General features: G+C 44.1%; 1 protein-coding gene across 4 annotated transcripts in view; it reads right to left on the reverse strand.

The window, feature by feature from the left end:
- The window catches only part of GOLGA4 (golgin A4), an 840,043-nt gene that overhangs the window by 94,970 nt on the left and 722,193 nt on the right, over positions 1-22,880 (reverse strand). For all 4 annotated transcript variants that reach the window (XM_085607536.1, XM_085607535.1, XM_085607534.1 and 1 more), the window contains one exon: positions 15,817-15,920. In XM_085607536.1, coding sequence (XP_085463662.1) covers positions 15,817-15,920 — 104 coding nt within the window. The remainder of the gene's footprint in view (positions 1-15,816; positions 15,921-22,880) is intronic.

Genomic DNA, 22,880 nt, shown 5'->3' on the forward strand with positions numbered 1-22,880 from the left:
GGGCGTGTAATGCAAACTGCTTTCAGTGGTTATATAGATTTAAAAACCTCCACAGCCAGCCCTCAGATTTTTACAATTTCCGACAGCGTGCCCTTCCCAGCATTCCAGGCTCAGGCCGGCCTCCCAGCACAGACAGCAAAGCTTTCATCTCTTCTCAGAATTTAGGGTTTCCTGAGGCGCTGCACTCCTGAACCACGCTGGTTGAAAAGGGCACTGTGTGTTCAAAGATTCAGAAGAGGAGTCGGGCGCCCCTAGCCCCCTCTCTTCCCGCTCGCCGTACTCTCATCCCGCTCGCCGTCCTCTCAGTGCAAATTATCATGTCCAATCCGTCAGTTTGTCAGCACATTAATCATCCCGAAGAGCGCCCGAGGTCTACTGGTGAAACCGGACCACTTAGCACAATTAGAGCCTCGCGCTCCCCTGCGTGGAAACTTCCCAGCATGCGGACTTTTCCAGCTGCTTCTCAGGAGCCTCGTTGCCCTATCGCTAGTGACCCCTGTTTCGCATCCAGCTAGAGTGGCCTGCATTGCGTCTCACTGTGAAATTATCTTTCAAATGCTATAATACGCACCAGGACTGGAGCCGTGTGATAGGACGTGGCAAGGATGCTCTGGGATCGAATGCAAGCTAGGAACAGCAGAGCGTCCTGATTAGTGGTAAAGGCCTCACTGCATATGTCTCCTTAGGCCCCTCACACCTCTGTGCCCTTCTGCGCTAATGATATCTAGGCCTCAATTTGTGTGAAAACGGCTTGTATTCCATTTTGGAGGATCTACCCTTATCAAAGACCACTAGTCACGGCGGGCTGAGTTGCACGAAAATTGAGTGATTTTCAGACAGCCTGATGGTTCTGAAAGGCTGGTGGACTGGGGAAGAGTTCATAACATCAGATCAATACTTGTGAAATGTTGGCAAAAATATGGTAAGGCTGAAAGTGTACCAAGTGAGCAATCTCTCTCACCTCAAAGGGCCTACTTGCTTCCATTTTGTGGTTTCTGAGATCTATTTTTAACAAGCATTTGCAATGCAATAGGTCTCGCATTTACAAGAGTTTGAGCTATTGACATTGCAAATAACAATGCCTTTTATTTTTTAACATAAATAAAAGGCATTGTCATTTACATTGCCAATTGCTTAAACTCGTGTAAATGCGAGACCTATTGCATTGCAAATGCTTGTTTATCTGGCATTGTGAAAAACCCTTTTTTATCTGGCATTGTGAAAGTCACAGAAAGGAATATCTTGAGCTGGAAGCCAAAAGTTGAAAAAGCCAACTGTCACTGAGCAGAGCTCAGAGAGACTCGCAATCACACGACGTGCAGTAAGAAATCTGAGGTGTGGTAGCTCTGTGGAGAGGGTTTCTCTGAGGTCTCTGCTGTGATTGGCTGAATTTTGGATGTTATAAAATAAGGTTGATAAAGTGCTCATTTGAATTTTCTCTCTATGGAGGTCTATGTAATGTATTCAGTACTACTATTTCTACTGTTACAGTGAGATTCACACCATGACGACGGGGAAGATTCAAGCATACAATGCTGGAGGACATATGTAAGATGCAAACGCCTATTTACACTAAACATATATCAGGGACAAGAGTTTACAATAGACTTACACAAAAGTAACAGAAGAGCATTGGCAATGGATAAATCAGTGAAAGCACAAAGCAGTATCTGACAGCCCAATCCGATAAGACCAATTATCTATACGTTGCCCAAGATAGATAAAAAGTGGATTGTGTCAATCTCTGGCTATACATTATCTACTTTTAGTTTAATAGTAGCAGGCACAGGTTCAATTCATGAACCCATATAAAAATAAAATATTTTCTACAGCCACATTGTGTAATAAGGTACAACGTATTTCTTAGATACTTTAGATTTTCTAGGAAAAAAATCAAAGAAATGAGCATAAGGGAGGAAAGAAACATAATTCTGTGCACCACTGATGTAAAATCATTGTACCTATGAATTCCTTGTTAACAAGCAATAGAAGCAAGGGTAATTTTAATAATAAATTGGACACTAGCAACGTCATCTTACAATTCACACTGTATCAGTTACTTTTCCTTGAAAGATCCATTTTTTCTTCCATCAATTTGAACAGCCACAGAGCCAACTGAACTGCTCACAGCTACGCAAACATATCCATGACAAAATTTGAAACTGACCATTGATGAAACATGGAACAAAGCAATTATCACACACTTTGGATAAATAGATTTCTCCCTGAACTCAAGAGACAATAAAAAAAGTCTTCCAAATCAAACCAGTGAACAACACTTGAAGAACGATTCTATACATTTCATATATGACATAAAAGAGAGGACCAAAACATTCCTAGATGTTTAAATTTACATAGAAACAGAATAAAACAAAACTACCCTTTACATTTAACCTACAGACAGAAATAATTAAATTTATAGTGCCACACTAGTTTTCATCCATTACCTCTTAAAGAATACCTACCATATTCAACCTTTTTGAAAATGAAAAGAACAGTATCTAGTCAAAGTGAATAAAAGGAACAGGGTAATATCCAAGTACAATAAATTCAAAATAGAGGCGATACGAATTAAATATTAAAGAAGAGAGCCTGCTGAAATACAAGATTCTTTATGGATGGAGAAACCAAAACCTTGAAATGAGAGAAGGGTATCATATCAAAATACAGTACGCAAAGCATTAATTTGAGAAAACCTAGCTTACACCACTGAACAATTGTGAATTCTGAACCAGATTTTAAAGGTATATTTGAAAAAACTCTTATGTTTGCACAACAACAAACTAAATATACCAAGAACAAGGTGTGCTGCAACTCTACATCTAACAAAATCAATCTCTTGGCAATTCCAAAATAGAAGGTTTTGTTATTATAACTGTGGACATTATAATAATGCAATTGCTGGAGACACCCATCTGTACACCAAAAAGAAGCATATTTATCAATTTTCCACTTGCATCTCCACTAGTTGCATACACAAGCTTCTCCGCCCATGTGGGATGTTGTATGTAGACAAGACTTAAAGTAAAATGAAAACCCATTTGTATGAAAACAAAAGTAAGGAGAGAACCCACAACCAAAACCCACAATGTCAGCATATTTTAACAAATATCACGATAACATAAGCCAAGTGCAAATTCAAATATTGAAAATACTTAAAGAAAAAGTACTCTCTTAAAGAGGAAGTCACTAGTATAGAAAGCTGGAGAGTCATTAGCTCAAAGGACTCAATACAATTGTTTTATTTGACTTAATAGTATTTTTCCTATTATTTCTTTGCCTTTAGTGAGTAGGATTTATTTTCTAGTCTGCAACTTATTTATTCATTTGTGATAGGTGTTCTATTTGCAGATACATACCTCACATACATTATAATAGTTTCAAAAGCTATACTGGAGAGCACCCTGATATTTGTTTCCATTATTTTTGATAATTCGAACTACAGGTTTGAACATGCAGGTTAAAAAAACACTATTACAGTCCAAGTGCCTGCATACATTAATGTTCTTTTGCATGGAATCCTTTTCAACATAACTGTTGGATAATTCTGGGCAGTCCTAGTAACATTATTAGAATCTTGGAAATTCCAATAAGGTTACGATTCCCCTATTATCATTGCTACTCATTATTAAACAGAATGTCTTATCGATTCATATCCATCCCAAAATGGCAAACACTGAATCGTGCTTAAACGTACTAGCTAAAGGCATACTGAAGTTACTGACACCCTCAACATGGCAAAGTACAGTTAACACTTGTTTTAGCATTCAAGTACTTTTAACTATCCCCATGTACGCAGCTTTTTCATGACTGCCCCGTACTAATCTCACATTCCCCAGACACTGGCACCACAAGGCACACTGATACAAGTGGACCATTCAGTATGGTGCAGTTCTTTTTAGAATGTTTAATAAATTATTTATTGAAGGCTTGCACTATATAGAAGGAAAATGTTACTTACCCTGTAAGCATCTGTTTGTGACATATAGTACTGTAAAGTCACATGCTGTGCAAACTCCTGCCATCTTGAATTGGGCTTGGATGTGTGCAGTTTGTTTTCTTCAAAGAAGTCTTTGGAGTCCCGAGGTATTGCGCCATCTCTCGGAGATAATGCGCATGGTCATCGACTCCATTGTTAGATTGTTTTCTCGCATGGCAGGTGAGGATGGAATGTGAAGCGAAGTGATATATAGAGAGATGGTCATGCACAAGTGAAAAAACAGAAATAGTACGAGATTCTGAAATGACCACAGGCATCAGGGAAGGAGGGTATGGGGCATGTAAATCTACAGCACTACATGACACGAACAAATTGCTTACAGGGTAAGCAACATTTTCAGGTGGAGGCATGTATGGAAGTAGATGAACATTCTGTGCATAGACTCTAAAGCAGTCCTCCCAAAAACGTGGTGGTTAGTCAGTGGGTGTTGCAGAAGATTGAAATAGTGTATGGAGGACTGCCTGACCCACATTAGCTTGCTGACAGGCCAGAACATCCATACAGTACTGTTTTGTGAAAGTGTGTGGTGTGGACAGGGAGCTGCTTTGCATATATCAGCTTTGGGGATATTCCCCACGAAGGCCGTAGAGGCTCCTTTCTTAGGAGTAGAGTGTGCTCTAGATGGAGTGGGTAGAGTCCTTTCATCTTTAGCATAACATGTCTGGATGCATTTACCTATCCATCTGGCAATGCATGACTTGGATAGAGCCTTCCCTTTTTAGGGTTTGGAGAAAGCGACAAAACATTGTTGTGTTTTTCTAAATATCTTAGTTCTGTCAACCTAGGGCTAGTTTTACATCCAAAGTATGGACACCCCATTCCACAAATGAAACAGGTTGCAGGAAAAAAACAGGTAACTCAATGCACTGATTAAGGTGGAAATGAGAGACTACCTTAGGGAGGAATTTGGGGTTGGTGAGGAGGACAGCCCTATCTCTATGTACCTGGAACAAAGGCTCTTCCAAAGTTAATGCCTGAAACTCACTGAAACGCCTGATTGAGGTGATAGGAACTAGGAAAGCCACCTTCCAAGATAGGAACTGAAAGGGGCAGGAATGAAGTACCCATGAGTCATGTGAGTACAACGTTGAGATTCTATGAGGGTATTGGTGTTACCTGGGGAGGACTAACTCTTTTGAGCCCCTCCATGAAAGATTTAATGACGGGTATCCTGGAGAGGGGGATATGTTGTCTGTTCTGAAGGTAGACAGCCACAGTGACCAGGTACAATCATACAGAGGTGAAGGCTAGAGCAGAAACCTGTAAGTGGAGTGAGAAGTAGACAGTGTCTTGCACTGTGGCTTTGAAAAGGGGTCTAGATCTTTAAAGTGACAATAGCAGACAAATCTCTTCCACTTGGCAGCATAGAACGCACTGGTGGTAGGTTTGAACGCTTCCCTGAGAATGCTCATGCATTCAGGTAAAAGATTGAGTTACCAAAATTCTATGACCTCAGGGGCCAGATCACAAGATTGAGGGATCTGTGTGCCTGATTTCTCCATGGTTCTGCGTAAGAAGATCCGGCTGGTTGGGGAGTCACTTATGCTGGACCGTAGAGTTCAAGCTGAGTCGTAAACCAAGGCTGGGCTTGCCCATGTGGGTGCCACCAGGATGAGAGTGACAGACATCTGCCCAAGCCTCTGAACCACAAATAGAAGGGGGGGACAGAAAAGCTTAGGCAAATATCTCTGACCAACTCATTCATAGTGAATTGCTCCTGGACTGTGACTGGACTTGAGGCGATGTTTGGGCATTTGGCGTTTTCTGCTGTTGCAAAGAGGTATATCTAAGGGAAACCTCATCTTGCAACCCAGCCATGGCTCCAAACTACTGATAGGGGGTAGGTAAATCTGCCCTTTGTTTGAGGGCAGGACACAACCTATTCAAATGTAAGTGTGAACCACTTCTACCTCTCCCTGCCCAGGAAGACTATCAGAATACAGATGTATTCCCTGTCACACTCAGCCCTTCCTATGTTTGGGCTGTTTAGAAAGTAAGCACAAAGTGTAGGTGTTACTCAGCCCAGATGTGTATTGGAGGCAGGCTGCAGGCACATAGAGCAAAGCTAAGAGCAGAGAAATGCCATACTTTCTAAAAGTGGCATTTTTAAATGGTAATTTCAAATCCAACTTTACCACTAAAGAGGATTCAACACCACCATTCCAAAGATATCAAACATGAAGTAACTACTCCTTTCTAATCAGGAATTGAAGCCTAAAAGGATTTTAAGGAATCCTCAATGCTAGCCTATGGAAAGAGTAGGCCTCACAACAGTGAAAAACGAATGTAGCTGTTTGTCACTGCCAGGACATGTAAAACATAAAAGTATATGTCGTGCCGTTTAGTTACATAGCACCCTGCCCTTAGGGCTGAAATATGTGTAATAAAAGGAGAGTTTAAGGTTTGGCAAGTGGTTTTAAATGCCAAGTTGGGGTGCACACATAGGCCCTGTAATGGCAGTCGTGAGACAGGTTTGAAAGGCTACTTGTGTGAGTGGCACAACCTGTGCTGCCGGGCCACTAGTAGAATTTAGACGATAGGCCCTGGGTAGATGGTGTAGCACTTTACAAGGGACTTACTGGCCTAGATATGCCAATCACGTATACACCAATGTTAACATGTTTAGGGGAGATGTACATGAGCTTTAGCACTGGTTAGTAGTGGTAAAGAGCTCACAGTCTTAAGGTCAACAAAAAGATACAGCAAAAATGGAAGGCAAAAAGTTGGGGAAAAGACCACACTAAGGATGACAGGTCTAACAGTGACCATATGAAAGTGCTCTGACAGGCTGTATTCATTTGTCGGCCTGATGTCTAGAAGGGGCCTGAGGGACTCGTCCTTGTTGGGTATCAGGAAGTACAGAGAGTATACTCCTGTGCCTTGCTGATGGTGAGGGATGGGATCTATGGCCTATTTGAGTAGGAGGGCTTTGACCTCCTCCCTGAGTTGCCTTTGGTGTTCTGGTTAGCGTCTGTGTTTGTGATGTGGAATGGTGGGAGGCGTGGCAGTGAGCTTCAGACAATAACCATGTTGGATAATATCCAACACACACTGGTCTGAGGTGACAGTTCGACATGTGGGAAGGAAGCCTGGTAGGCCCCAGCCAACTGGTGGTGTGTGGTTCGGGAAAAAGAAGCATTTCAGGTTTTGTTAGTGGCTGAAGCTACTTTTGGGGAGAACAAAGCAAACACAAGGAGATGATGGACTGAGCGCTGAAACTTTTCAGACGCTCACCCCCAGTCACAGATCTGGGTCAAATCCATCATCGTTCTTTAGCTCACTTCACCACCCCAGTTCAGACCCAGCCATTTGCAAATCTGTCTTGAACTTGTTCCTTTTGGGAACAGTCCAGCCCGAACTGCCAAGCCAGGTCTTCCCTGGATCGGAAACAAGCATCTTGGGACCGGTTTCATGGTAACACCCCTCATCAGCCAGGCTAGCTTGAATCCATTGGCAAAGTGAGCAAGGGACCCTAATCTGGGCATACCCTGCCAACTTAGGGCGAACAAAGCAAACACAAGAAGATGATAGACAGAGCGCTGAAACTTTTCAGACACTCACCCCCAGTCACAGATCTGGGATGAATCCATCATCGTTCTTTAGCTCACTTCGTCACCCCAATTCAGACCCAACCATATGCAAATCAGTCTTGACCCTGTTCCTTATAGGAACAGTCCAGCCCGAACTGCCAAGCCAGGTATTCCCTGGACTGGAAACAAGCATCTTGGGACCGGTTAAGGGGTAAAACTTTTGGGGAGTAACGCTTGCCCCGCCTCTAGAATTATTACCTCTACAAGACCCTTCAAAATATCCCCTGGGGGAGCCTTGCTGGCCCTGGCTGCGCTGACTGGACATGGAGGCTTCAAGGGAGGTTGTCTTCGAGCCTCCAAGGCAAGGTGTCGAAAGGAGCGGTGTGGATCGGGTATTTGAAGTGCCCCTATCGCCTTGGCTGTTTTCATATCTTTTCTAAGATTTGATCCACTTGTGAACCAAAGAGATGCTGACCATCAAAAGGCATGCTCAACAGGTTCTGCTGAACTTCCGACTTGAAGCCAGAAATACGGAGCCAGGTGTGTTTGCGTGGCAGGACACTAGAATTGACCCCCTGGCAGCGGTGTCTGCTGCATCTCGGGCACAGCGAATAGAGGTATTAGATATCTGCTTGCCCTCAGAAACTATTTCTTGCCCCCTTTTCCTGTGCTCCTCTGCGCGATATTGGAGGTGCTCCACCATCTCGTTCCAATAGGCACAATCACATTGCAAGAAAGCTGACAGAATTAGCTAAAAAGCCATTGGTTCGTGACTTGTGCTGCCACACTTTTCACTGCTGAAACTACGCGTTTACTTTCCATTTCTGGTGGCGGGGAATCCGCACCGTCCTAGGAATTTGCTGACTTACGGGCAGTAGTGAACACCAGGGAGTCGGGTGGGAGTTGATCACGAACACAGATGGGGTGAGAAGGGGAGGATTTATATTTTTTATCCACCCTAGGTTTTAGGGTCACCCTGTGGAGGAGTATCGAAAGAGTCATCACCCACACATGCCCACCCGTGTCAGAGTGTCGAGACCCCTGAGGTGTGATATCAAGAGGGTCCCCTGGAGAAGAAGGCTGGGAGGGGCAAGTCTAAGGAATAGGGTGAGGTTCTGCATCTGGTAAGGGGCTGGTATCCCTTTCTGCTTTCTTGCGTTGTTTTGTTAGAATCAAAATGTCCAAGGCCTCCTTGAAGAACAGCGGACGTTTCGAGGGTGGCACAGCAGGGCCCTCAGGACGGGCAAGGATGCGGCCCATGTGGGGTGCATGACTGGATGTTTCTGCCTCGAGTCAAGCTCCTCCTGCAGCTTATGGAGAATCGGCTCAACGGTGCTGGACTTGCTGGTCGTGGTCTTCCGCTCAGAGGGTACTTTTGGTTTTGGTTCTGATCGGCGCTGAGGCAGATGAAGTCGTTGCCGAGGATCGGCTTGGTGCCAGTGTCGGAGTAGCCGGCGCGGTAGGTCTCAAAGGCTTCTTCAGCACTGAGCTGGAACTGAGTGGGGTGTCCATACTGGTTTATCCGTGCCGACACTGGCCCGAAGGCAGTGGTGGCTTGAAAGCCTGCCTCGTGTGCTCCAGAGTGGCCGAGTGCTTTTTGGATGTCAGCTGCTCCAGTTGACTGCGGTGTAGAGAGTGAGTGTCGTGCTCACAGACTCAATATCCATGTCGCAGGCAGAACTTTCTTCGGGTGAGAAAGCCTCTTCATCTGCAGCCAATGGTTGTGTATGATGTTCCCCTTCTATGTCCTCAGGACGGAAGAGGCCCGGGGGTCATTGTTGCCCCTATTTGACATCTTGAGTCGACAGGTCACAAAGAGTTAAGTGGCAAAGTGTTGCAGGCAGCCTCATTGTGTTCGAGCGACAGGCACAGATTGCAGACCTGATGGAGATCAGTCTGTGGATAGTTCACATGGCTGTGATAACAGTACCAGAATGGTGTCCTTTCCATCACCGTCGAGGCATGGTGGAGAAAACACAATAGAGAGAGCAGGCCCCAAAGGGCGAGGACCAGGAGGGGAAGCTGTCGACCCAGTCCCATTCAAGCAAAGTAATCAAACGTCGACCAGAGACGGAAAGTAATGGAGACACGACCAAAGTACAATACCGACAGAGGAAACCGAGTGGACCGAAGAGAGCACCGCAACGTTGTCGCCCCAAAGCACAGGAGCACATGTCCAGACCTGATGGCGGAAGGAAAACAATCTAAAAATAGAGTTGATGACCATGCGCATTATCTCCAAGAGAAAGAGTCAAAGTACCTCATGACTTAAGACTTCTTTGAAGAAAAACAACATGTACACATCCGGGCCCAACATTAGACGGCAGGAGTACGCACAGCAGGTGAATCTACAGCCACACGATATCCATACCGATATATCATGTCTTGATACTCAAATACTTAAGGAAGTTGTGTTTGTATTAAGAAGCGTATAATGTGACTGATTTTACCCCAAATAAAGTATTACAAAAATGCTTCCTTAGTGTACAGTTAGCATATTAGCATCAGAGTACATATGACCCTCCCCATGAGCGCAGCTAATTTCTCCTTTCTTTTTAAGGCTGCGTCACATGCATCTTGCTCTTTTCATCAGTCACAACTTGAGAATATCTTCCTAAACTCAACAGAATGCCAGCGAGCTCTTCAATGCCGACTAAGGTATGACATTCCTCATATTTAAAAAGTATACTATGAGTAGGCTGCTTATGTTCACTTAATGGATGCCCCATTTATTTGGGGAAATACGGGTCCAAAACCAAGTTAAAACACATGCATGCAAGAAAGAGCACCAACTGTATTTTTAATAAGGGGCATGCTATCATAAAATACAGTACAACTTGAGATTAAAAGAAAAACCTAGACATACTGGCCTAAGAAATAAATTGGTTTGTTAGTAAATCCTTGATACATGATCTAATGATTACTTTTTCATTTTAATTGTGAAAAAATTAGTCCCTTTAAGAAAAGCTATTTGGCCAAAATGCTTTAGGGAAGAGCCAATTGTAGACAGCTTTACTTTACAATGTCTTCGGAATAAGACATGAGAGTGAAAAGAGAATGGGATGAAAAATGGAAAATATTTTTTATTTTACAAGACAATGCTGATATGTTTTTGGGAGACAGTTTAAGTATTCAGAAAAGTGTGAATATGCCTATAAATGATCAAAAATATATATATTAGGATTCAGTGGGACAGCGACCAAAATAAAGGCTTGTGCAACAATAACAAGTATATTTCATAGAAGTAGAGCACTGTGAAGCATCAGACATGAGGGATTTAACATAACAAACATTTTTCCCTTGATTATCAGCTATTATGTGACAGAAAGAGTTCAGGGTATAAAATGTTAAGACAATGTGGAATAATTTTGCTGTCACACATTCTTAAAATAGAATTCTATTTCTGCTCTTGCTCCTCACTGGCGAAATTCCAAATGAATTCCTGCATGGTAAAGGCAGTAATAAACGATGCGTAAAAGCAATATTCCCCTCCGTGTCTTTAGTGAAATATAGTTTTATCAATCAATCATTCATTTGTAGAGCGCACTACTCACCCGTGAGGATCTCAAGGCGCTGAGGGGGGGTGGGGGTGCTGCTACTGTTCGAACAATCGGGTCTTGAGAAGTCTCCTGAAGGTCAGCAGGTCCTGGGTCTGTCGCAGATGGATGGGGAGGGTGTTCCATGTCTTGGCGGCGAGGTGGGAGAATGATCTGCCTCCGGTGGTCGTTCGGTGGATGCATGGAACGGTGGCAAGGGAGAGGTCAGCGGAGTGAAGCTGGCGGTTCGGGGTGTAGAAGGTGAGTCGTTTGTTGAGGTATGTCGGTCCGGTGTTGTGGAGTGCTTTGTGAGCGTGGGTGAGGCGCTTGATGGTGATCCTCTTGTAGACGGGGAGCCAGTGCAGGTCTCTCAGGTGGGCAGTGATGTGGCTGTGGATGTCGAGGATAAGGCGCGCGGAGGCGTTCTGTATGCGCTTGAGTCTTCCCTGGAGTTTTGCCTTGGTTTCCGCGTAGAGGTCTTTGCCGTAGTCCAGCTTGCTGTTGACCAGGGCTTGGGTGACCGTCCTTCTGGTGGGGATCCATCTGTAGATCTTGCGAAGCATGCGGAGGGTGTTGAAGCAGGAGGAGGAGATGGCATTGACTTGCTGGGTTATTGATAGTGTTGAGTCCAGGATGAACCCCAGGTTGCGTGCGTGGTTGGTGGGTGTCGGTGCAGCTCCCATCATGGCCGGCCACCAGGAGTCGTCCCAGGGGAAGGGGGTGGAGCTGAGGATGAGGACCTCTGTCTTGTCAGAGTTCAGTTTCAAGCGACTGTTCTTCATCCAATCTGCGACGGCCTTCATTCCTTCGAGGAGGTTGGTTTTGGCGGTGGTGGGGTCCTTGGTGAGGGAAAGGATCAGCTGGGTGTCATCAGCATATGAGATGATTTTGAGGTCATGTGCTCGGATGATGTTGGTGAGCGGTGCCATGTAGACGTTAAAAAGGGTCGGGCTGAGGGATTATCCTTGGGGTACGCCACAGGGAATCTTGGTGGCTTCCGATCAGAATGGGGAGGCGGACTCTCTGGGTTCTGCCGGTGAGGAAGGCGGTGGTATAGTCCAGGGCTTTGTCGCAGATCCCTGCATCGTGTGCGTAGGGTGTGGTGGCAGACGGTATCGAAGGTGGCAGAGAGATCTAGGAGGATGAGGGCCGCGGATTGCCGTTGTCCAGCAGGGTCCTGATGTCATCAGTGGAGGTGATGAGGCGGGTTTCGGTGTTGTGGTTACTGCGGAATCTGGATTGGGACGTGTCCAGGATGATGTTCTCCTCGAGGAAGCGGGTCAGTTGCATGTTGACCGTCTTCTCAATGACTTTCGCCGGGAACAGGAGCAGGGAGATGGGCCGGAAGTTCTTGAGGTCCTTTGGGTACGCCTTGGGTTTCTTGAGTAGGGCGTTGATCTCGGAGTGTTTCCAGTTTTCCGGGAAGGTGGCGGTCTCGAAGGAGCTGTTGATGATCTTCCGGAGTTGGGGTGGGATGATGGAGCTTGCTTTGTTGAAAATGTGGTGAGGGCAATGATCTGATGGTGAGCCGGAGTGGATGGTGTTCATGATTTTGATGGTGTCATCGTCGTTGATGTGGTTCCAGGTGACCAGGAGGCCGGTGTGGTTGAAGGGTGTTGGGTCTGAAGTATTGGCGGCTGTCTGGGGGGTCTGGGTGTTGAAGCTGTTGTAGATGTCTGCGATCTTGCGGTGGAAGAAGGTGGCTAGGGAGCCGCAGAGGTCTTGCGACGGCGGGATGTCGTTAGAGCTGGAGCTGAGGTTGGCGAGTTCTTTCACGATGTTGAAGAGCTCTTTGCTGTTGTGCACGTTGTTATTGATGCGTTACTTGAAGGAGGTCCTTTTGGCGGTTCAAATGAGTTGGTGGTGCTTGCGGCTGGCGTTCTTGAGGGCAGCGTGGTTGTCCGGTGTCTGTTCGTGGCGCCACTTCTTCGAGTCTTCGGCAAGTCTGCTTGGAGGTCGGTGGTGAACCAGATGGCCCTTCTGTCGATGCGTCTGTTTGAGGGTTTCTTGACCGGGGCGAGAGTGTTGGCGCAGTCGTCGCTCCATTGCCTGAAGTTGTAGGCGGCTGCGTCGGTGGGGTCGGTTGGTGGGTCTCGGGCGAGGGTGGTGATTAGCTGTTCTTCGGTTACCTTGTTCCAGCTGCGGTAGGGGATTTGTTGTGGGTGGTTGTGCGTGGTGTGTTTCTCGAAAGAGAAGTGGATGCAGAGGTGGTTGGTCCAGTGGAGTTCGGTGGTGTGGCTGAAGGTGACGTGGTTGCTGGCAGAAAAGATGGGGTCGAGCGTGTGTCCGGCGGAGTGGGTAGGTGTCGTGATGAGCTGTTTGAGTCCGATTTTAGTGAGGTTGTCGAGCAGGGTGGTGTCGTTGGCGTTCGAGGTGGAAGTTCAGGTCTCCGAGGAGGATGTAGTCTGTGGATGCAAGGGCGTGCGTACTGACGACGTCGGTGATGGAGTCGCTGAACTGTGGTCGGGGTCCGGGGGGTCTGTAGATGAGGGTTCCTCTGAGGGTGGTGTTGGGATCGATGTGGATCTGGAAGTGCAGGTGTTCGGCAGTGCTGAGGGTGTCTTCGGCGCTGGTCGAAATTCTGAGGGTATTCCTATGGATGATGGCGTTTCCTACTCCTGGTTTGTTAATACGGTCCCTGCGAGTGATCTTGTCGCCGTCCTGGATGGCTATGGCAATGTCGGGCACCGAGCAGGGGTTCATCCAGGTCTCCGTCAGGAAGGCGACATCCAGGAGGGATGAGTCGAGTAGGTCCCAGAGTTCGATGGCGTGTCTGTGGACGGAGTGGGTGTTGAGTAGTATGCATCTGAGATGGTTGTGACCTGCCCTGATGGGAGGGGCGGGCCGTGCCGGTGTTTTGTGGCAGGAGAAGGGTCCGTGGGTGAGCTTCGGGGTGGCCTGGATGCACGTGGATGATCGGCCGGTGTTGAGTTCGTGGAGGATGTTGGCAGCGTAGCGGCGTTGGGTGTCATGGCGCTCGCCTCTGATACTATGAAAATCACTATTTCTGCACAACTTGATGACGGTCATCATTTGGGAGAGGTTACTAGGTGGCTAAAATGAATGAACCAAAAATAAGGCTCATACTGGTCTAATATTTCTTTGTAATCATTCCTATTTGTGAATGTGCTTCACTAGCACACCTTGATATTTAGACCCCAGATTTTGTGAACAGTCAGGGAGCTGGTGTATAGCACAACAATACATAAATCAACTTCCAGTTCAACCTATTTAGATGTAACCAACTTTACATGTATCATTAAAGAAAGAATTAAATGTCCAAACTATTGTGTAAAGCAAAGGAACTATTCCTTGAGGTAGGAAAGAGGATGATTGACATTAATTGAGAACTGAATTATCACTTAACAAAAGGAACATAAATGATTTTTGTTAAGGTGAGGCAATTGAATTTATGACATAAGATGAAAACTGGATTACTGCAGAACAGGAAGCCTAAGCAGGCTAAAATACTAGCTCAGTGTTTCAGAGATTGCTTGGGAGCATTTGAAATCTTTCTACTCTAGAGAGCTATTCTTCTGTAGTCTTCTTCTGAAGTCAACTTCTTAATCCAGATGTTCAGGAAGCTTCTTGCGCAACACATTTCAGAAGTTATTGAGGGCTTCTATCTTATCGCGAAAGTGTGCTGATGAGATTCAGCATGTTGTTCACACCACGCTTCGTAGGGCATCAGGCGTCACCAGTATTACTTCACCAACACTACCAGTCATGGAGTGTCTGAAGTCATGCCAAAACTGAGAAGCAATAAACAAACTTGTAAATGGCAATAAAACTGTATTTTACAGAATGCCGCCGTGCCTGTCATTCTGTCTGTTCAATAAGCTGACTTTTTAGGACTTTAACCCCATCTGTCTCAATATTGTTAAAACCCATAAATTGGGATTGTTGACAATTTGTTTTTCAAGGATCAGGTCAAACTGGTAACACTGAAATTATGGCTTCCTCCATTATTGGGACCTAAATTTATTCATATCATTTCATCTGAATGAATTCTTAGTTAGATAAGTTATTATCTACAGGCATGACTATGTAATTCTCCTCTACACTGTTGGTTTACCTCACTACTTGACCAGCAAGCTTAATACATATATAAAGTAGCAGCCACCAAACCTTTCAATCTGTAAACATACAACCCTACCATGGCAACACTGAAAGAACTACACCAACTGCTGTTTACAATGTGGATAATACTTGGAAATCTGTGTAGACTTGAACACTGCCAACCTAGGATCACTGAACTTTCCACCAAGACACCACAGAACTTCTAACATCACCTACGCCTTTTAGAATTTCTAGAACGTTTTAAGGTCAGAAAGAAAGGAAAGGTCTGTTTACCAAAATGTCTTCATTGCCTTTTAGAGGTAACACAAACATTCATCATTAGATATGCATAATGTTTGTCTGCCTTACAAGCATTACTGTTTACCACTCCTTTTTGTTCTGGTTCCTAGTGCATGTGGGCAGTGCAAGTGATGGATAATTTTGATAATAATAAAGCTGAGAATGACAAATTCAAATTCAGGGATTCTTTTTAAAAGCACTAGAAAGATGTCACTTGCTTTTCCACTATAGAATTTTCATCTATACTCCCAAAAGCCCCAGCAGTTCGGTTTGTTTTGAAAAAGGAAAATTACTTAAGAGCTAGCACTGTGTTAACACCAGCAAAACAAAGATAAAGGGGGTTACAAATTGTATAGCGCATAATGTGTGTCCGAGATAAAGAAACATATACCTTGGTCTCCTTGCCCATCATGTATTCGTACATCACCTTCCTTAAATATTCAAATTCCGTAGGTTCTCCAAAAGCAGACACATCAGTTTGGCGATGACTCCCTTCTGATAAAAAAAGGGGAAAACACGAATGTTTACAATTTGGCTGGACAGTCATTTAATCTGGACATAAAGAATGATGAGTTCAAACAAAACAGACATGCATGAAAGAACCATAAGGGGTCAAAGAAGTCTCATTTTAATATTTGATATTTGTGATTTGTAGAGCGCGTTATACCCAAGGGTGTCGAAACACTAGCAATAAAGGAAGAAGCTGCAAAGGGATAGAAAAAAAACAGACCATCCATCACAGAAGTGAGAAAAGGCAAGTTTTAAGTTTCTTGCAAAAAATAGTGTAGGAAGTGATACTAGCAATGCAGAGGGGTAACGTATTCCACAGCTTGGCTGCAGCTACCAAAAAGGCCCGCCCACCCAACTTGGCTTTCTGAAATCTTCGTGTAATCACTTCCCTAAAGGAGGACAAACTCAACAGTCTATTTGGAGCATACCATTGGGAAGGCTGTTCTCATGGCCAGTGGACCCTGCAAATGCCAACAGGATTTACATACTCTGCATTTTATTCACCTTGCTTGACCCATTTAAGGTTTTGGCAGTAATGGGGAAAAAAGATGAAAAACAACAGAAAAACACTGCTCTCAACTAAGTGATGCATGATTCTTCGGTTCTTTGCAGTCTGGCATCACAACAGCAAAATAAAACGCCTCACATCGTCCTCTGCATTGAAATTTATTCAAATAAAATCTATTCACAAATCTTACTAAAAAATGGTTCATGATACAGAATATAACCTGCGCAGATTAAATACCACTTTTTATTGTCAAACAATCCAGTCACTTTCCCGCCACATCAAAAGTATATATTGAAATCACTGCTGAAAATGTAAGCGCACATGAAGTCCTTCAATTGAAACATGTTCTTTTTTTTTATTTTTTTTCCATATCTTTAAAAGTTTACTGAGGCAAATTTCCTTCCTTATTTTAAGACATTGCTATACATGTGAAATCATACCAGTCAACTCTAATTAGATGGCATTAAAAAGGCCTCTGAATTCTTAGACCTCTCTCTCTAAATATCAAATTGACCACATCCAGAATGGACAAAACAGGGCAGAAAGGCTGATAAGAGAACTCATGAAAAGAGACCCCGCTTCTCTCCCATGATCAACAGAATCATGGGAGGTTGCCAATAATGCTAGGGTCATGTGAGAACTCATTGATATCACCTATAAACATCCAACAAGTCAAGCAGTAACCGGTCTCTGCATCACAAGTCACACTTGCATCTTCAAAACGAACTTATGCCCAACCATAACCTGCTCTAATTTGCAAGCGGAGGGAACCAGTGTTTCTCGGTGTTGCTCCAAAATTATGCCATAAACCTACCACATGCATACTCTTCCATACCTTCTGGCATGTCAAAATAACTGTGAATCTGGCCATTTGCAACAGGAAAAATGCTTTTTCAGATGTACATAATGCAATTTAGTTACTTATTACCGAATTACAATTTGCATTTTTGATCGGTATTTGGAAGGAGTGTGTTTTGGTGCTCCCTTCAAAACAATGAATCTGAATTATATGTATTACTGTTTCGCGACCAAATTCCAGTTGCCAAAAAGCAGTAGTTTACCATCATTTTAAAAGTCGTGGTAACCCATTTGAAAATGGGAAGGGGTCCCTTCATCCCTTTCCCTTAGAGAATGTTGAAAAAATATTTTTAAGAGCAGACAGTGGTCCCACGGACCACTGCCTACTCTCAAAAAATGAAACTTAAACATTAAATTTTTTTCTTTTTAAATGCATCCTGTTTTCATTTGAGAAAAACGGACTGCATTAAAAAAAAAATTACTTTATTTAAAAGCAATCAAAGACATGGGGGTCTGGTGACCCTGGCAGGCAATCATCTCTGTGATGGAAATGTATCCTAGCAGGTCGCAAATGGAGACCTACCTCATTATTATGCATGAGGTAGGTTTATTTGTGACCCCACTAGGAATCACTAATAAACTCATATTCATTTCATACATTAGGAATAGCGATGTCCTAATTGCGATTTGTAGGACATCGGAATTATGAAATCACTATTCCTAATCTTCGTAAATCTGGCTCCTAGTCTCGTCAAACAAAATGCATTACTGTTAATGATTATCAAGCCAACATACTTGACTTTTAAGGGTCTGAGCTGGTCTGTTTCTTCAGTGACCTCAAGCAGTGTTTGCGGGCTACCATCTGTGTAATACAAGTTGGAGATATATAGCAAACAACTATCGTTCTTAATATAATCCTCTGAGAGGCTGTGACACCATACTCACAACATGTTCTTGCAAAAGATATCATAGTACCCTGGGGGAGTCAGGCTTGTGCAACATACTGTGCACGTACTGGAGTATTTTAGAAGTGCCCTTAAATAATCAATTCATTTTAGATGCACCAATTACAGCATTTTTTCTAACTATTGTTGTAGAGAAAGCCCCTCCGAAGTCATACAGATTCGCTAGCTTCTCACCACCGGTGGAATAGGAGACAGGTGCTTATGCTCCACTAGTTTCAAAGGTCTTCAGTAACCAGTGCAGGCTCCCAATCGTGTCACTGAGACCTTCCGATTAGGATTTATTTATCAATATCTAAAATACAAATATTGACATTAGGAAAATAGCAGGGAACATTGTATCTCATTAACAAAATTGGCCCTAAAATTTAAAACTCATGTGGTGATGTTAAACCAGTGACTTCTCCAGATCAAGTGAATGTGACCTCTACCAAGCAGTTGTCATCTAACCATTCATGTTATGTCAAATCTAATGAAATGGGTCCTAATATGTGCTATGATTGGATAGTCCCTGCATGTTGCACTGTTGTGTTCCCCTGCACAACTGCAAGTATCTGCTGACCTGTTTTTTTTAGTTTGGCCGTAGCCGCACTCTAATCGAGTGTGTGCGCAGATGCCTAGGCCTGTCTTTTGACATGACTGAGGGAATGGACATGTCCTGTGACTTAACAGGGCACACCAACGTAGCATGTTTGTGACTCTATAGTTGTGATCACACATTGTTATCTATGCTACTGGCTCACTGGTGTAAGGTTACGCTTCTACGCGCTTCTACGCGCTTCCACAGATCCTAGTGCCGAAATTCCAAGTGTATGTTATGAGTGTGTATGTATGTGGCATGTGTGGTACATGCATTTTGTCCGTGAGTTAGCCCGAGTAATGAAGGCCTACAGATTCCATTTTGGAAGTCCCTCTCCTGTTCCAGTGGGAAAACAACCTCTCCTTCATTATGGAGGTGAAGCTGCTTTCCCACACAGAGTAAGTATATTGCTGATATTCCTGAAGCTGGATGGAGCACTGCAATTGGATAGATGGGAGTGGTGGAGTATGGGACTACAGTAATTGCGGTTCTGAAGGGGAAGGTTTCTTTAGGTGAGGACAGCCGTTTGTGTCTTCCTTGATCACTGTTCAATGATCAGTGTGGCTGTTGATAGCCCGGTTCAGAAAACTCACACCTCTTTGTGGGTACTCCAGAATAGAAATACCCTGCTGTGAGGAGCATCACTCTATACAAAAGCTGTGTCTAAAGAACAGCCTAGAGGACAGCTAAAAAGAGGTAATACAAACGGTTCTTAAAGTGTAGACCGAGAATTAAGCTAGTTAGCTAGCTTTGGTGAGATGCCTGTTTGCTTGATAAATGAGATCACTGGAATAAAGTAGACTTGCCTTTGATGGACCGAGAATTATACCTGGAGTCTCATTTAGTGTGTTTGCGAAGATTATTTATTGCATTTGGACTTACCTCACGACCTTGGAGAGCATAGGTGTGAATGCTCTTCCCCTCGTTGATTATCACATATGGAACCTACAGAAAGTGATCTTTTGTAAATAAGTACCAATCTGGGACGTGTGAGCAACAGTACTCAGGCCACCTAAACTGTTATAAGAAGAATAAAAAGTGAAGCAACATGAAGTTGCAAATCTGAAATTTTCAGACTGAAGCCTGCAATCTACTTTGGCATCCAACAATTCCCAGTTGAGTGCCATGTGTTAAATACATGCAAAAAGCCCTTAAAAGAATGAAAAACAGCATTTGTCTTGTCACCAACATTAAAAGGGTTTAATGTGTGTCACTAACTATCATTGTCAAGGATGCTAGTAAATTGGGCCTAGCAGCAGTCTTGCCTCAAGTGGCTCAGAGCAAGGAATTGGTGGATCTAATCTAGGGTATTAAAAAGAATTATACAGATGTGGAGAGAGAAGACGCAGCTTGTTATAGAATGATTAAACTTCATACTTTCTATTTAGAATCTGCTGTTTACAGTTAGGAGGGATCCAAAGCCTGCAGCTTGAGCAATTCAGATGCAGGCACAGGGACGGTATTACACTAAGGATTTCACTACTGATGTTGAGGGATTCGTGATTTTTTAAAATTAAGCAAGCTATTGCCCAGAGTCACATGGCGCTGGGCTAACCTGCTGCCAGCAAAGGGGATCGAACTGTGAGCCCCCGTGTTCCAGAGTCAGCCGCCCTGGCCGCTGTGCCACACCTCTTCTTGTTGACTTGATTGAAGAAATTGAGGATGGCCTGCATCATCAGAAGACGTTAATAGTGACTGGCAAGGAACAAACTGTTGAACACAGATTAATAGGAGAAGCTGGTTGGGGAGGGCAAGTTTTAAGTATTGCCAAGGAATTGGTAGTAAGTGGCTGCTGAGTGTTATCGGTTTGTATTTGAGGATTTAGTATTTTCACAAAGTGCTTGAATATGCATGATTGTGGTTGCTTAAGTGAGGGTTACATTAGGTCTAGATATGTTCTAGTTCTTGCCAATGATCAGCACAAGAGGCACAGCGTAACAAAGAGAAAAATGGGACAATCATTCTTGTGGTGTAGAATGGACTTCCAGAGAGAGGATATAGTGAGTCAATGCTAGGCCTGTGCTGCTAGTGATAATGTTTGTGCTAAGAGACCGCCTCTGTTGCCAAGTGAGGGGGTTTCACCCAAGCCATGAGAAAAGCTCAGACTTTTTTTTATGGGAGAAAATGAACTTGCTGTGGGTGATCAATTTTCCTAGGGAGATTTTCAGCCTCAACATTTATGATGTCACCATAAGCCCTTGATGGCAATACACGATCATATTGCATGGTTACCCATTATATATTCCTAATGAACAGCAGCAGCTTTTCAGATGGTTCCTCAGTGTTCGGCTGTAGCTTTGACCTGGTGCTCTAATGAACAACTAGTGCGCTAACATTCTTTATGCTAAAATGTGGCACACCTGAACCCCATCTTGATGGATTCAAAGCTAAAAAATGGATAGCAGAACCTTCAGAAACTAACAAAATGAGGGGATTTGTTCGTTATAGTTTGTGCTCTAGAAAACTAAAATAAGGAACATTTTCTATGAGTTGATTAGTATCTTTCTCAGCCATGTCAGTAAAACATTCTTAAATGCAGAGACAAATATGTACCTCAAACACAGCATCAGTTTGTCAGTTAACTCGCTAGTGACCAACTGACGCTTCAGCACAGAGTTCTAAAGAACAACCAGATCGCCAGCATTCTGTATTTATGACAAAAGTGTGTTATATCTGAACGCCATCTTGAAAGAATCAAAGCTGTAAAACTAAAGGACTCGTGCTGAGAAACACCACAAGTTCCAGCATACAACAGCAATTTACTCAGCTGAGAGGGCCACCGGAAAGCAATTAATTAGCAACTTGCAGACGATAAAATGTGAGGTAGAAGGGGAGTGGAGTAGTGTGCAGTAGTGTACAGAGTAGTGTGCAGCACAGAGAGCAGCGGTACAGTGTAGAGTGCAGTGGTACAGAGTAGAGTGCAGTGGTACGGAATGAAGTAGAGAGCAGTGGTGCAGAGTATAGTGCAGTGGTGCAGAGTATAGTGCAGTGGTATGGAGTCCAGGGGCACAGAATGCAGTTGTGTACAGTAGAGTGGCGTAGAGTGGAGTGATGTAGAGTGGAGTGGGGTAGAGTAGAATGGAGTGTAGAATGGAGTGGTGTACAGTGGTAAAGCATAGAGTGGAGCGTCAGAGTGCAATAATGTACAGTGAAGTGTTGTACAGTCGAGTGGTGTAGAGGGGAATAGCACAGAGTGGAATGGCGTAGAATAGAAGCAGTAGAGTAAAGTGGTGTAGAGTGGAATAGCATAGAGTGGAAAGCTGTAGGGTGGACTGGCGTAGAGTGCAGTGGTATAAAGTGGAGCGTATGTCAGAGTAGAGTAGCGTGGAGTGGTGTATATTACAGTAGAGTGCAGTGTTGTGTTAACGTGGGGTGTTGTACAGTGTGTTACAGTGGAGGGGTGCAGAGCGGAGTGTCACAGAGTTGAATGGAGTGGCGTGCGTACAGTAATGTAGAGTGGAGTGGCATAGAGTGGAATAATGGAGAGTCGAGTGGCGTAGAATGGAATAGAGTAGAGACAAGTGGTGTAGAGTGGAATAGCGTGGAGTAGCGGGGACTGACACACAGGTGAGCAGAGTGGAATGGCGTACAGTGGAATAGTGTACAGTGGCGTGGAGTGGCATAGAGTGGAATTGGGTAGAATGGAGAAGTACAGAGACGCGTGGAGTGCAGTGGCTTAATGTGGAGTGGCTTAGAGTGGAGTGGTGTGTTGTACGAAGAGTGGACTGTAGTGTTAGAGTGGCGTGTCGTACAGTGGAGAGCATAGACTAGAGCAGCATAGAGTTGAACGGTGTAGAATGGAGTAGCATAGAGTGGAGTAAGTACAGTAATGTGGCATTGAGTGGCGTACACTAGAGTAGAATTGAGCGGCATAGAGTGGAACAGCGTAGAGTGGCGCTGCATAGAATAGGGTGGTGCAGAATGAAATGGAATAGAGTGAAATTTAGTTTCACGCAGTGTGATTCAGTTGGAGATTTGTTTCTGCATTGAAGAGCGCAGATTCCTACAGGAGTTAAAATGGGAAAAGTAAATTTTTGGCTCTCCTTTTTGTCCCTTCCTTTGACAGATCTGAAGAGAATTTGCCATGCACAACTGAA

This window comes from Triturus cristatus, chromosome 5_2 (genome assembly GCF_964204655.1).
Source record: "Triturus cristatus chromosome 5_2, aTriCri1.1, whole genome shotgun sequence".
In the NCBI taxonomy this organism is placed as follows: domain Eukaryota; kingdom Metazoa; phylum Chordata; class Amphibia; order Caudata; family Salamandridae; genus Triturus; species Triturus cristatus.